Here is a 15,933-nt window from a genome sequence, read left to right as displayed (position 1 = left end):
AGAGAAGAATGAATTAGAAAGCTTAATCAAATGATATTTGGTCACAAGAGTCAAAAGGAGGAGTTGGAACATAATTTATTATGATTCAGGCAAATTCAAAAGATCGGGAATAGCAATTGTGATTTCAGACAAGACAACAAGAAAAGTAAGCATGGTTTAAAAAATAGATAAATCATTATTTTTAAATCTCCCAAAGAATACAAATACTTAATATATGTATGTCAAATGAAATAACATGTATTTTAAAAAAACTAACAAGATTAAAGAGAGAACCTAGAAAAACTCAACACAAAGATATATAAAAAGGATCTGAATATTAGAAAAGTTAAACATAGTAGTTTTCTGTCAATTATTGAATGGGAATTGAAAGGAGTATACAAATCCCTCAGGTTTTTATGGGATGTTAATAAAAATCAACCATACAGTAATCCATAAAGAATTACAAGCAATTGCAGAAAAATAGAAATGTTAAGTAGATTATTACTGACCACAACAGTAAAAAATTATATCAAGATCATTTGAAGAAAAAATTCATACCTAATTGAAGACTATGGAATATGTGAGTCAGAGAACAAATTATAAAAACAACAGTATATTTCAATAAAGAAAACAATAACAATGAGGGAACCATCAATTTTTTTTTTTTGAGAATAAGGCAAAGTAGTCATTACTGGAAATTTCATTTCTCTAAACACTTTCATCAGCAAAAGAGGAAGAATAGATGAATTAGTCATGCAATTAAAAGGACTAGAAAAATAGACAAAAAAGCCTAATGCCATAAACTGGAAATTCTGAAAATCAGAGAAGAGAGAAATAAAATTAAAAAGAAAAAATATTGAAATGGTAAAACTAGAGACTTTTAAAGGAAATTAATAAAATGAACAAACTATTGGCTATTTTGATGAGAAAAAGAGAGGAAAATAAAATTTCAATGCTCCAAAATGAAAAAAGTGGCATAGTGGATAGAGGAGTGGACTTAGAATCAGGAAGACTCATTTACATGAGTTCAAATCCAGTTTTAGATACTTATTAGCTGGGTAACCCTTGGCAAGTCACTTAACCCTGTCTGCCTCAGTTCCTCATCTGTAAAATGAGCTGGAGAAGGAAACAGAATATGGGGTATTATGTGTAAAGTATAGTGAGTAGGGGAAGATGACAAATGTTGGAGAAGATGTGGGAGAGTTGGAACACTAATTCATTGTTGGTGGAGCTGTGAGCTGGTCCAGCCATTCTGGAGAGCAATTTGGAACTATGCCCAAAGGGCTACAAAAATGCACATACCCTTTGACCCAGCAATATCACTTCTAGGATGGTATCCCAAAGAAATCTTAAAAATGGGAAAGGTTCCCATATGTACAAAAACATTTATAGTAGCTCTCTTGTGGTAGCCAAGAACTGGAAATCAAGGGGATGCCCATCAATTAGGGAATGGCTGAACAAGTTGTGGTATGTGAATGTAATGGAGTACTATTGTGCTATAAGAAATGATGAACAGGAAGACTTCAGAGAGGCCTGGAAGGACTTGTATGAACTGATGCTGAGTGAGAGGAGCAGAACCAGGAGAACTCTGTATGCAGCAACAGTCACAGTGTGTGAGGAATTTTTCTGGTAGACTTAGTACTTCACAGCAACACAAGGACCTAAAAAATTCCCAATGGACTCTTGAGGCAAAATGCCATCCACATCCAGAGAAAGAACTACAGAACTGGATTGCAGAATGAAGCAAGCTGTTTTCTCTTGTATTTTGTTTTTTCTCATGGTTTCTCCTATTTATTTTAATTTTTCCATGCAACATGACTAAGGTGAAAATGTATTTGGTAAGAATGTATGTGTAGAACCCATATAAGATTGCTCGTAGTCTCAGTGAGGGAGGGGAAAGGGAGGGGGAAAGTAGAGGGGAGAGAGGAGGAGAAAATCTTAAGATTTATGGAAGTGATTGTAGAAAACTGAAAACAGTTATTTTAATAAAAAAAAGAACAGTGAGTAGGCTAATATGCCTGCATCATAGAATTTGTGAAAGTCAGAAAAGTGTGAAAAGACTGAAAAGAGAGAAAGAAGCTGAACTTTAAAGAGCTTTAAATGACAAATAGAAGAGTTTGTATTTGATCCTAGACCCACCATGGAACTATTTGAGTTTATAAAGTGGAATAATGAGGCTTATGCTTTAAGAAAATCACCCTGGCTGCTATGCAGAGAAAGGATAGAGTGGAAATAAACTTGAGGGAATCCATTATTTTTATGCACATATACACATGGTGCAAAATAATTTTCCCCATAACTCTGTTATAAAAAAGGAGCACAGGGTGTGTAGTAGTGTACTGTCATATATACATGACAACTGCATATTTTAGTAATAAATGAAATTAGTAATAGTACAATTTAAAATAAAAAATTATAAAAATTCATTTCTAACTAAATTAAATCAGAAAAATGTAGCAACACAAAGTTAAAATAAGTTTGGTAGATTCATTGTAACACATGGTGTATAACTGGCATGTTTACCCCTTCTCTTACTGTTCTCCATCCACCCCCCTACTCATTGTTGCTCATCTTTTGGACTAAGGATCTAATTTTTAAAATTAAGATTTTATCATGTAGACATATTTCTCGCTTCATCTCATCTTTGGTCAGTCTCTAAATGCTTCTGATTTTCTGACTAATTGTTGGTAGATGCATCTGGAACACAGCTGGTAGAAGAGTGTGTTCTAAAATTTGCAACAACTGCTGTGGCTGTGCACAGACAGCAATAACATTTATCAAGTGCTTAACACATTTTAAAGTTTCACCTTAGCATAGTAATTCCTCACCAAGCTATCTTCAAGGAAGAATTTCTAAATTGCATCAACATCTTTAAGATTAGGAAACTGGAAAAGCTGAGTTCTATAGCAGGTTTCTGTTTCTTCATTCTCAGAGCCTAATGAATTTGGAGGCACTCCTCTTTCAGTTGAAGTAAATATAGTATCAGGGATAAGGAACCTGAGGCTTTGAGACCACATGTGGCCCTCTAGGTCCCCAAGTGCAACCCTTTGACTGAATCCAAACTCACAGAACAATTGGGATTTCTTCTGTGAAGTTTGAATTCAGGTCCACATCTGAGGACCTAGAGGGCCACATGTTGCCTTGAGGTCCCAGGTTCCCAACCCCTTAGTTGTTAATGAAAAGGGCCCCACACATGCTAGGGATTACTACCCTTCCCTAACCCACCATTTTTCCAGCTGCTGCTTCCTATTTCTTCTCTAGCCAGGTGGCTTGGCTTCCTTCCCACTACCCAAGGGAGTACAATTAAAAAACTATTTGCAATTAGTCCAAGACAAAAGTAATGAGAGCCAGCACTAGGGTGGTGGTTATATGGGTAGAGAGAAGGGGATAGATGCAAGAGAAGGAAAAGGTAGGGAAAGAAATTGTGAAATTTGGCAACTGATTAGATATAAAAGGTATATATAAGAAAGACTAAGATGATGCCAAGGTTTCTATATATTAGAAAAATATAGTTCCATTCCCCAACTGCGGAAGGACAAGACTAATAAAGAACACTATAGACTAATATCATGAAGGAATACTGATAGAAAAATATTAAATAAATATTGATGATGCAATTAAATAGTGCAAAATAACCTACCCATGATCAAGTGTGACTTACTTCAGTGATGCAATGTTTGTATTCAATTCATAGTGGCAAATCCAAGAAAATAAATTATTCGTGTAAATTATTCTAACCTGCTTAAATTCCTCTGATGCCTCATTGTGCTGTTCACAGCAAAGTCAAAAGCTACTTCTTGTGGCTATTTAGCCATAGATTCTGGTGGGTCCTTCAAACTGGAAAGGTCAGGGGTTTGAGGACCAGTCTAACTGCATTCATGGTCTGGGGATAGGTGATTAGCTCTTTGGACACTGAAGTTTTCCATGACCTCCTAGTAACATATCTTCTATGGTGGAGGGAGTACTTATACCGATAAAATTACAGACCCTTGAAGTGTTGAAGTATTCAATCATTAAGATACCATTTATAAAATAATCAATTCCAATGTTCTATATTAATCTCTGGTGGCATAATATAGTTAGGAATTTACTCCCCAAAAGTAGTATCTAATTCACTTATGGGTTGGACTGGCTAGATTTTTCAGGTACCCTCCATCTCTAAAAATTCTGTTCCCTTTTCTGGTGTTTTGAGAGTCAATCCTTCTATGCCTTCAAAATTATGATATAATTGGAAAAAATGGGGTCAGTCACTTTAATATGGCAGAACTGAATTGTCATTACAAAGAAATTCAGGGCCTGCTCAACATGGGAATTTTGCTATTTGTCTGTGATTCTACCTTTCCTCCCCACCATGAATAGCAGCCTCATAGCATCTATAGTATGTTTCTTTCTCTAGGGTGCATCACATTTCCCCATCATCTTCCTCGCTTCTCTTTTATGTTCCCTTCCTTTCTGTAATTTATTACCACAAAACTTTGGTCATCTGTAGGTGGGATTTTCTGAGCTGTAGTTCATGATGTTGCAAGTCTCTTTTTATTTATCTTCTGCTTTCACTCTTGTTTCTTTGGGTACTTTTAGAAATAAATCTCTTAATATTCTCTTTTTTGTTATTTTGTTGTTATCCTTGGTTGCTATATTTGATTACCTTTCTTGTATTTTTTGTTGATTGGGAAGTTTGGGAAGTTAAATAATTTGTTCAGGTCTGGTTTTACTTCTTGAAATGATTCAGATGCAGCTTTTTAAAAAGTGAATTTCTATCTTTTAAAATTAATGGTTGGGCTAAGTAAGATTTGTGCAACATGTCAAGTTGTATTGCTTATTGAGTTCCTTTGCTCTTCTGAACACATCCATTCCATCCCCTCCTGTGGTTTCTGGTGGGAATATAGTTTTACATTATGAGAATTTCCTTTTCTTTGTATTTGGAGGTCCTTCTGATTGTTTGCAAAATCTATTGTTTGTCACTGGAATTGACAAATATAACCACTATGTTTTTTTTGAGTTTGTAGCATTTTTTTTTCTGGAGACAAACTGTGAATTCTTTAGATTGGCACTTTGTTTTCTGGGTTCAGAAGTTCAGGGCAGTTTTCTTTTATTATTTCTTTCAGGGTTCAGGCTTTTTGACTTGTTGCGTTCTTATGAGAGGCTTATAATCTTTAAATTGTTTCTTTGCATACTATCTTCAAAATCAATTATGTTTTATTTGTTTGGAGACCATTTTTTCTTTTAACTTTTATTTATTTTTTGGGTTCAATTCTTCTGGATTATCCTTTGCTTCCATGTATTTAAATTCCCAGTCATTTTTTTTTCTCTTTAGTGAGACTTGCCACTGTGGGTTCATGTCTTTATGTTACACCAATTATTTCTGCTGAGTACGCCATAAATTATGCTTTCACAATTCTTATCTCTTTTAAACCATTCAGAAACATCCCACGGTGGATCCATGCATGCTTTTTTGGAAATGCAGAGATTCCTCACCTACCAGATGTTGATTCATTTTTCTTTGTCTTGAAATATTTGGTCATAAAAGACTGGAGTCTTTTAGCTAAACTAAAGACCATTTTCTCTTGTGTTATTTCCCCTGTTGGCATATTTGTCTATGCTCAAAGTTTTTAACTGAGTTTTCTCCTTTTATTTTCTCCTTTTGCGTACTTGTTTTTACTCACCTTCTGAGGGCAGTTTTCCTGGGGGATTGACTTCAAAGCTATCTCTGCCTCCTCCTACACAATGCAATTCATTTTTTGCCAGCCCCAGTCTTTGTCCTAAGTGACTTTTGGGGGATACAGCTATCCCCACTGTGGGATCCCCTCAAGTTTAGTGAACTTGAATCAGCTACGCAATTTTCTGTTCCTCAGACAATTGTCTGGCTGAGCTTTGTTACAGTACAGAACTCTTCCATACAGTTGTCCTAATTGGGGCAAGTTTCTGTCTTTTCAGTTTTTGGTGACACAGGGAGGAGGGTGAGGTAGACTTGAATTCTGCTGCAGGTTCATGGGTCAGCTTGTGCAGCCCTGCCTGCATGGTGAGTGGGAGGATGGGTGTCCTGAATGAGACATTAGAGATTAGCTTTCTCTGAAGTTATTTTTAAATTTTTACCTCATTTGGGTTCTTGGTATCCTTTATATTTGCTTTATATCTTGCAATATCGCATATACATATTTATGTATACATACATACATACATGTATACGTACACACATATTTAGAAAAGATTTGAGATGATTTTTGTGGAGAAAATATCTCTTCCTTCATATTGTTGGACAAGAGACCCAAAGTCCCTCATTTTTCTGTTAAAATTATTATCTCTTTCCCAAACTTGCCATCACTCAGAAAACATGTATGCATTATAAAACACATTTATTGTATGCAATTGGATTATAGGAGATTTTAAAAATAGATTAAAATAGCATTAATACTTTCAAGGGACAAGCTCTTTCTGAACCCCCAATTCAGTTCACTTCAGTTTTGCAAAATGAACAAACAGTTCTAGAGACCCCTAGTAGAGAATGATTATTGTTTATTTCCTTCCCAACTCCAACATCATAGTCATAAAGTGGGGAAATATGCAATCTTACTATTCTTCCTCCAAGTTCTATAGTTCTAGTAAGCATTTCCTGGTTAATCAACTGAAGCATGAAGTTGGAAGATCACCTGGAGTTCCCTCAGAGTTCTTCAAGATCACCTTGTACTGAACTGTAGCCTAAGGTCACTTCTATCAAGCAATCATTTATTCAATAATCACCTCCTATTATTAAGCACCCTCTGTGTGCCAGGAACTATTATAGGCACCAGGGACACAAATACAAAGAATGAAACAATCCATGTTCATAATAAATTTTCATTCTAATGAGTGAGGCAACAACTTGAGTAAATATATACACCATAAACATAAATTTAAGAAACATAAATATGCATAAAGTATTTAAATGCAAAGTAGTTTGGAGGTGAGGATACTGTCAGTCAGGAGAATCAGGAAAGGTTTCTTGTAGTAAATGGTGATTGAGCTATACCTCAGAGGAAGAGGAAAGCAGGTTGAAGTAAGGAGAGAGTAAGTATTTAAGGCATATAGGATGGTCAATACAAAGGTATGGAGACAGAAGATGGAGGGTCTGATGTGAGGTACAAAGGGAAAGATGATTTGATTGGATCAAAGAGTGTGGGGTGGGGTGGGGTGCAGGAGAGTAAGGTGCAGCGAAGGTACAAAGATATATTGTGGTATAGCATTAACTCTGCCAGAAAACTCTACTCAGGGTTTTCTGTGTGTTTAGTTGCTTTTCAGCAGTTCAGATGTTCGGATCTAACCCCAATTACCTAGTCTGGAATTCTGGATGGGAGCCCAGGTGTAGATCTCTAATATTGTGTCCTGGTTTACTTCTGACACATGGTTTTCTGGTGTGGTGCCAAAAGCAGTCCTGTTTCTAAGTTTTAAATGCTCCACTTGGAATGGTGTTTAATCTTTTGGCAATTTCCCTTATATAAGCTAATTCTTTAAGACACTCTGCATTTTTTGTCCCCATGGAAATTACTGGGGCATGAAGATGATAAGCCTACCTAAGCAGATATTGCATTAACAATAGGTATATTGATAAAATATAGAAGGTAAATATTTTTCAAATAATGCTTTCATCCACTTGAAAAAAGAATGGATAGAAGTTGATTAGATAAGGGAATCTACACTGATAACAATACTGATAACAAGAATATGTCTCAGTTTAAAAAAATATCTCCCTCCAACCTGAAAACTCAGTAGATGATACAATATGACACAGATGCATATTATAACAAACACCTGAGATTCATTCACTTAAAGAAATCTAAGAGATCATTAGACAGAGTCTTTGATCTGCCTTTCAATGACTCTTCTCAATTAACTTTTAGTTAATTAGTAGGTCTTTTATCTGGAGTCAAAATGTCTCTCCCAAAGTAACTAGATAGCCAGTACCTATTTAAGCACAAAAATCTCCATATTTGTATTTCTACTTGACACAGAGGTTTTTTTTTCTTCTTTTTTTAAAGGGAAGCAATCAGCCGTGTTTGTGATGCAGTACCTGGTACCAAAGGAGGCTTCAGAAAACAAAAGGTACTATTTTTCCTGTTTTGTTTCTTTTTATTTTGTATTCTCACTATTGTCTTCAGTGAATTATTTCCCCTTTACCTTTTTTTTTTATTTTTTCCCATAAAGGCATCACTTTTTTTCTTTGTTTGGTCACATTTTAATTTTTTGTAAAGTTATAAGTGGTATCTTTTGTTTTTGTATCAACTTTATTTCTAAGTATAGCTCTTCTCCCTGCTGTACCCAGGGTACTATCCCTTCTTAATAAAGCGTGAGAAGATGGAAGAAAGGAGAACAGATCAGTAAAAACTAACCAACACTTTACCAGCTCTAAGAGTTAAATGCAATGTTTCATACCCATAACCTTCCTCCACAAAGAAGAGAGGGAGGCATATTTCTTTAACTCTTTTTGAGGCCAAGTTTGGTCATTATAATTACCTCGTGTTCCATTTATTTTTCTTGCTGTTCTTTCCACCTGCATTGTTTCTCATCACGTATATTATTTTCCTATTTCTTCTTAGTTCACTTTGCACCTTAAATTCACAGATGCACCAATGTTTGCCTTTTCACAGCCCCTTCAGCACTGACTATTCCCATCTTTGTCAGCTTTACCAGTTTGTTGGATATGAGATAAAACCCAAGAGTTGTTTTGATTTTCATTTCTCTTATTATTAGAGCTTTGGAGCAATGCTTTATGTGATTATTAGAAGCTTGGAAATCTTTCTTGAGAGCTGTTTGTTCATATTCTTTCACAACTTGTATTTTTCGCTTTGTATCCTAAATCTGGTCCATACCAGAGATATTTTATTCAAATATTTTCCCTCCCATAAAATCCTCCTTATTTTAATTGTCTTGATTTTGTTCATATAAATGCTTTCCAGTTTCATGTAATCAAAAAAACTCCATTTTATTATTACTTCTAATTTCTTGACTGGTTAAGAATTCTCCCTTTACTCATTATTATAATTAATCTCTAAATTATATAAACCTTAATATTCAGGAAGTATAATTATTGTGAGCTTATTGTGGTATATGTGTTGAGGTTTAGGGGTGTTGGGACCCTAAAATAGCAACATGATGGATCCTGTATGAATGAATTCATCCTAAGCCTCCTTTTAGCCAAAGAAAAACAAAGTTTATTAAAAGTCTGCCATATTGGCCAGACTCTTAAGGAATCTGAGCACCTTCATGGAAATAATATGGGTCTTATAACAGAAAGCCAGTCGGAGGGATCTAGGGATGGCCAAGTAGTCTGGGGTGACTGGAGGAGGGGAGATCCTAGGGGAAGGTCTTGATAGAACTGGGGTGACTAGAGGTCAGACACCAGGAACCAAGAGAATGGGATTTTAATCGGATCAAGAATGGGAAGTAGCCAGAGGCAATCCAGAGATAAAGGAGATTTGGGCATATTTAATAAAAAGCTTATAGCCTCAGATGAACACTAGATCAAGTAGGAAGATCCAAGGAAAGTTCAAGGTGGGTTCCCAGAGCCTATACCTCATCATCCTTTAATTCCTGGGGGATAACCTCCTCTTTCCATATAACCTGGAAAATTTCAGTCAGCTTTTGTATGAGCAATGGTCCCCCTACCTTGTAAATCTCAGCTGGAATAGAATCAGACCTAGGTGCTTCTCCACATGAAAGGAGCCTAATGGCCCTCCACACCTCTTCTTCAGTTGGAAGTTCAGCTAAGGAGGGATTGACTTCAACCTGAGGTAAATAGTCAGTGGCCTTAGCATTGATTGATGATGGTCTATTGAGATCACCATGGAAGTGTTCAGACTATCTCTCTAGGATCATGTCCTTATCACTAATCAACGTGGCTCCATCAGCACCGAATAGTTGTGATGCACCATAAGTTTTTGGTCCATAAATAGCTTTCAGGAAAAGATAAAAGTGCTTTGGATTGTTACTATCAGCATAAAGCTGAATTTCATCAGCCTTCTAATTGAACCAGGAATCCTGCATCTCTCTAAGCTTTGCTTATACTTTGCTTTTGATGAAATTAAATGCTGCCTTTTTAGAGGTAGATGAACTATCCTGCTGGTATATCCTGTGGAGTTCACCTTTTTTGTTTATCAGCTTCTGAATTTCCCCCATCATTTTCATCAAACCAGTGTTGGTGTTTGTGAGTGTTCTGACCCAGATGAGCAAATACAGTGCTGCACACCAAATCTCTGAAAGCTGCCCACTCCTTTTCTACTCCACTGAGCCATTGTGCTGACCTCATTGTTGTATACCTGTGAAACACGGGCAGTCTACCAGTGCCATGCCAGGAAACTGAATCACTTCCGTTTAAACTGTCTTAGGAAGATTTTGAGGATCATCTGGCAGGATAAGGTACCAGACACCGAAGTCCTTGCTTAAGCTTAACTGTCAAGCATTCAAACTATGCTTCAGAGAGTGCAACTCCGATGGGCTGATCATGTTGTTTGAATGCAAAATGTACACTTGCCAAAAAAGACTATTTTATGGAGAACTCACATGGGGCCCGCAATCACATGGTGATCAGAAGAAGTGATATAAGAACACTCTCAAAGGTCTCTCTCAAGAACTTTGGATTTGACTGTGCAACATGGGAGACACCGGTATAGGACCTCTCAGCATGGTGTGCCCACATCAGAAAGGGTGCCGTACTCTTTGAGCAAAGCAGAATCGAGACAGAACAAAATAAATGTAGGCATGCACAGATTTGGAGTATCCACCCCAAATATTCACATGGACTATCTGTACCCAACCTGTGGTAGAGTATTCCTAGATCATATTGATCTGATCAGTTACAGTTGGACACATTGAAACTTTACTTTATCATAGTGATGTCATTTTGTTCCTCTTCGAAAACAAGGACAACCACCATCTCATACTGTACTGTACCGTACCATACCGTACCATACTGTACCATACTGTACTGTACCAATATCATGTAAGTTGTTAGTCTAAACCAAAACTTTGACAATCTAATTTATAGTTTTCTCAGTAGTTTTTGTCGTTATTGTGTTCCTCTCCCTGCCCCAGACTTTTGTTGTCAGTTTTATTCAGTGCTTCTTTATTGAATTCAGTTGTTTATGAATCTCCCTTATTTAGGATTTTCCACTAAATCTACTTTTCTATTTTTCAAATAAATTAAAATAATTCTGATGATTACTGCTTTGTAGCAGAAACTGAGATCTGAAAATACTATTGTTTCTTCAATCTTGCATTATTCATTGTTTTTCTAGAGATACTAGAACTTTTGTTCCTCCAAATGAATTTTGCTGTTATTTTGCCAAGCTTTATAAAATATTCACTTGGTTTCTTGAACTACTGCAGCATTAAATCCACAATCTAACTTAAGTATGATCACAATTTTTATTATACTGCTATAGATCAACAATGAATACTGATTACCTCATCAATTTCTTAAGTCATTTTCTTTAAAAAGAATTTTGAAATTATTACCATACATATCTTGAATGTGTTTTAATAGACTGACCTCTAGATTTTTAATGAATTTTGTAGTTACTTTGAATGGGATTTTCCTTCTTAATTATTTCTTACTGTCTTTTTTTATTGTTATATAGAAATATGGATGTTTTATGTGTACATTTTATAAGAGGCTAATTTACTGAAATTATTATTTTTATCAGTTAATTTCTTTCCTGATTATCTGGGTTTTTTTTAGGTAAATCACCATGGAAGTCCCAGAAAAGGGATAGCTTTATTTCTTCTTTATCTATAAGATTATATTTTGATTTCTTTCTCTTTCTTTATGGGCAGCACTAGCATTTTTAGAACTTAATAGAGAGGAAAGGAGACATTCCTGCATTACTCTTTTACTTACTGAGAAAGCTTCCAGTGTTTCTCCATTTTAAAATAAAGGTTTTTAGATTTTTGGTTTTTGATATATACTTTTTATCATGTTAAAAAGGATATAGCTTCTCATAGACCTTTTCCACGTTGATTCATAAAATCACATGGTTTGGTATGATTTGTTTTTATTGCAGTTAATATTTTTCCTAACATTGAACCATTTTGTGCCTCATTAGTGTAAATCAAATGTGATCATAATAAATACATATTTTTGATAAGAATTAGTCTTTTTTTTCTGGGATTTAATTTAAATAATTTGTGTGATATGTTTTAATTTTTTAAAAAGTTTGCAAAATTCAGTTGTAAATTAATCTCAATCAAAGTTTTTCTCTGCTTCCCCCTAGTAGTTTTTTCCAAAATTGGATTAAGTTATCATGGTCATGTTAATTTTGGTGTTTTATATTTTTGTCAATAACTTGCTGGTAAATTATTTTGGCTCTGATAATTAAAAAAACTCCTTTGTTGTCTTTACTTTTTTTTTTATTCTAGTCATTTGAGCATTTCCCCTATTTTTGAATCAGATTAACTAAACATTTATTTATTTTGTTCATCATAATTCATTGATTTTTTTACTCTAATTTTTGTGTTTGCTTAGTTTAGGTTTATTTATTCATAATTGTAAAATTTTGTATTCTTTTTATTTTTAAAAATGTATTTTCATATATTCATTTATTCTCTAAAGACTGTTGTCTCTAAGGAGTTTTCCTATATTTTGTTACCATTACAATTTTTTTTACTTAGTTATTAATCATTCCATTATTTGTTCATAGAATCCATATGATTTAATTTATTCATTTTTCAGGCTACCATTATTATCTCTTTTTAGTTCTACATTTTGTTTTGTTACCTTATTACTTATTTTAATTGTGTTATGAACTATAAAGGATTTGTTTCATGGTTTTGCTTTTTAATATTTATTTTTCATTTCTCCATGCCCTAACATATAATCTATTTTTGTAAATATACTTTGTAATGCTTGGAAAGACGTATATTCCTTAATGTTCATGTTCAAAAGGCATTATAAGATGCTCAGCTTTAAATTAGTCAATAGTTTTGTCCAGTTCTTCAATTTCTGATTTGTTTTTCTTTCTTTTGGTTTTGTCTAACTCTGAGTGAGGAACATCAGTCTCCTGGTATTATATTTTGCTGTTTTTGCTATTATATTACCTTGTTTTGGAATTGTATTAATTTTACATGTTATGCCACATGGGTATCTATGTTTAGTTTTGATATTTACAGGCATTATTTAATTTGATTCTCACAGCAACCTTGTGAATTGGACATATGCGTGTTTTTGCCTGTTCCTATGTCAAGTATAGTCATAGTTTCATCCCATTACAGCTTTTTAAATTGTATAGTCTTCTCTCACTGTTCATATAAATTGTTCTACTACATATTTTACATTTTTTACATTTTTAATTGCCTGTGATATACCATATTTCTCTTAATTTTTTTGATGACATACATATTTATAGATATGGTCAAACCTTGCCCATCTTAAGAATAGATTTCAGCTTTACTATATTTCTAGATTTAAACACTGGTCAAGTACATACCAGCAGGAGGCCCTTTCACTGTGGTCCTAGACTGGTAAAAAACTAAATACTGTTGCTTGATTTCACAGCCACCACGGAAAGTCTTATCAAACATATTGGGAAAGAGTAACCTTCAGTTTGCAGGGATGAGCATAACCTTGAATATATCTACCACTAGTCTAAACCTAATGACACCTGATTCAAAACAGGTATGTGATTTCTAATTTCTTCCTTATGTCCATTACTGAAAGTCACCAAATTGATAGTTTCTTAAGGTATCATGTTATGGTATATACTATAATGGTAACACACACACATATACGTACATATGCACATCTGTGATTACCAGTCTTTCAAATTAGTGTAACATTTTTATGATAAAGTAGTATCAATTTAGTGGAAAATGACATAGATTAACAGAATGCTTAATGAATTCTGTTCCAAAGTTCTCACCAGGACTCAAAGCTTACTTTTGATCACTCTACCCCAACCCAGAAAGTACAAAATATAATAAAGTGTTAGTAAGGTAGAGAAACAGCAATCCCATTGGTTGACAGATGATGGTTACAGTCCTGGGTCACCTTCAAAGGGCAGTCACTTAATGAGTTTGGCAGAGTACAGGCTCTAGAGTCCTGACGGGTAGAGAAGAAGGATATTCCCCTCATTTTCCCGTCACTGCCCTTGGTGTCTACCAGAAAGTTGCTCAGAGGGACATCTTATCAAGCCATCTGAGAGAGAAGTATAATTAAGGGAGGAGAGACATTCACTCCAGATAGACATGTACAAAAAAGCAGTTGCTCAGAAGAAAAAGTAACTTCTGGGAAACTCTGGTTGGTCCCTTCTCTGGTAAAGAAGGGAGCTGGCTATGAACTCAAAAGAGGGCTATTGGCAGTGGTAATTACATGCCACAGATAGAACTGAGCAAAGAGAAGAAAGGCTTCTAGGCCATGTACTTCTGGATTGTGAGTTGTCTTGGCATATATGCACCTTCCAAATGTGCCTTATTGCCATTGAACTCTAAGTTTGTGCCCACTTTTCCTACAGATGGTATGTATATTCATGGGAGTATTTATGGGAGTAATTTCTTGTAGCTTTTATGTTTTTATTTTTATTATTTCATCTTAGTAAATGTCTTGTTAAGGGCTAAACGTATCAGAGATAGTTGGTTGTTTTTGTTATTTGTACTTCATTGTCAAAGAGGACCATGACATCATGGAGGTGATGCCATGCCATACAAGTGAATTAGATTTGTCAGGAAGTGCTATGCAAAGTCACCAGCCTCACTTCCTCCTCTGGAGCTATCTGGGTCCAGTAACCAGATACATATCAGGACAAATGGAGATGGCCCTGAATGGCCATCACAAGCCATGATGTGGGCTTGTGAGCTTGTTAGTCATGCAGACCACAGGGTTACTCTTACAACTCAAAGTAGTAACCACTCTAATATTAGTGGAGAAGGGAGCTTCCAGGTACCTCATGTGTAGACCAACCCTCAGAATGGCTTTGGAGCTCATTGTTTTGCTATATATCAATAAAGAATTACATTATGGTAACAGTTTGTATCTCATTCTGAGAGTGGAACACTTTTCTCATCTTTTGAGATTGTTAAAATTTTCTAGGAAATGAAATAGATCTCTAGTTTTTTTTCTATTGAATATTATTTCTCAGTAAATTTGAAAATAATATTGGATTTCTTTTTTCTAACAGATTATAGCAAATCATCACATGCAGTCTATTTCCTTTGCCTCTGGAGGTGATCCAGTAAGCATGTTTTTTTCCCTTGTTCTGTCTAAGGATGGTGAAGAACATAAATTTCCTTTACAAGTTGTATCTAATGTTACTAAAAGTGAAATCAAATGTGGTATCTTTATTGGTTTGATAAGATACTCCTTGGCTATTCTTTTCTTTTTCTTTTTTGGGGGAACTCTATTCTCAGTATTCTTGAACCTTATTCAAAGACCTGAACTGAAGAGTCAAAGATCCTAGTAGAACTGTCTTTATCTTAATACAAAATAAATAACAGATTTTGAAAGATTTATTTGAGTAATTCCAAAGAGTCTGTAGAGATAGAATGACTTTTCTATTTTCATTTATATGCTGTACTTCAATAGAACAGATATAGACTAGAAAATCATTTGAACCATTAGGCAGGGCCACCCCTTCATCTTGAGAAGCTATCCTACTTTGAAATGCTCCCTGTCCTTCTCATGACCCCTCTTGGATTTCATAGAATAACTCATTCCAAAAGGGAAAAAAGAAGAAAAAGAAAGCTACATCTCCAGTCCAACTGTGTAGTGAAAAGAAAGGAGTCATGAATGCCCCCTTCCTCCCCCTATCACCAGTTACAAAAATATGGCCTTGCGTTTTCCTTGTTTTCATCTGAATGTACTCTCTCCCCACTCCTGCTTTCCCCTCCTCCTCTATTCCTGTGAAATCTATTATTGGCTGTGGTTGACACTAGTGAACAAGGCTGTTTGAAGTCTAGGCTCCCAAACTCTCTTAATTTTTAAGTATGATCAAA

The 15,933-nt window shown here is 35.1% G+C and overlaps 1 protein-coding gene across 1 annotated transcript in view; it reads left to right on the top strand.

Moving 5' to 3' along the window:
• The window catches only part of SHC3 (SHC adaptor protein 3), a 172,201-nt gene that overhangs the window by 95,664 nt on the left and 60,604 nt on the right, over positions 1-15,933 (top strand). The window contains exons 3-5 of the mRNA XM_072597396.1: positions 7,992-8,055; positions 13,502-13,621; positions 15,120-15,173. Coding sequence (XP_072453497.1) covers positions 7,992-8,055; positions 13,502-13,621; positions 15,120-15,173 — 238 coding nt within the window. The remainder of the gene's footprint in view (positions 1-7,991; positions 8,056-13,501; positions 13,622-15,119; positions 15,174-15,933) is intronic.

The sequence above is a fragment of the Notamacropus eugenii genome, chromosome 3 (assembly GCF_028372415.1).
Source record: "Notamacropus eugenii isolate mMacEug1 chromosome 3, mMacEug1.pri_v2, whole genome shotgun sequence".
NCBI lineage: Eukaryota > Metazoa > Chordata > Mammalia > Diprotodontia > Macropodidae > Notamacropus > Notamacropus eugenii.
Note: the sequence above shows the minus strand (reverse complement) of the source record. Positions and strands in the feature narration are given on the sequence as shown.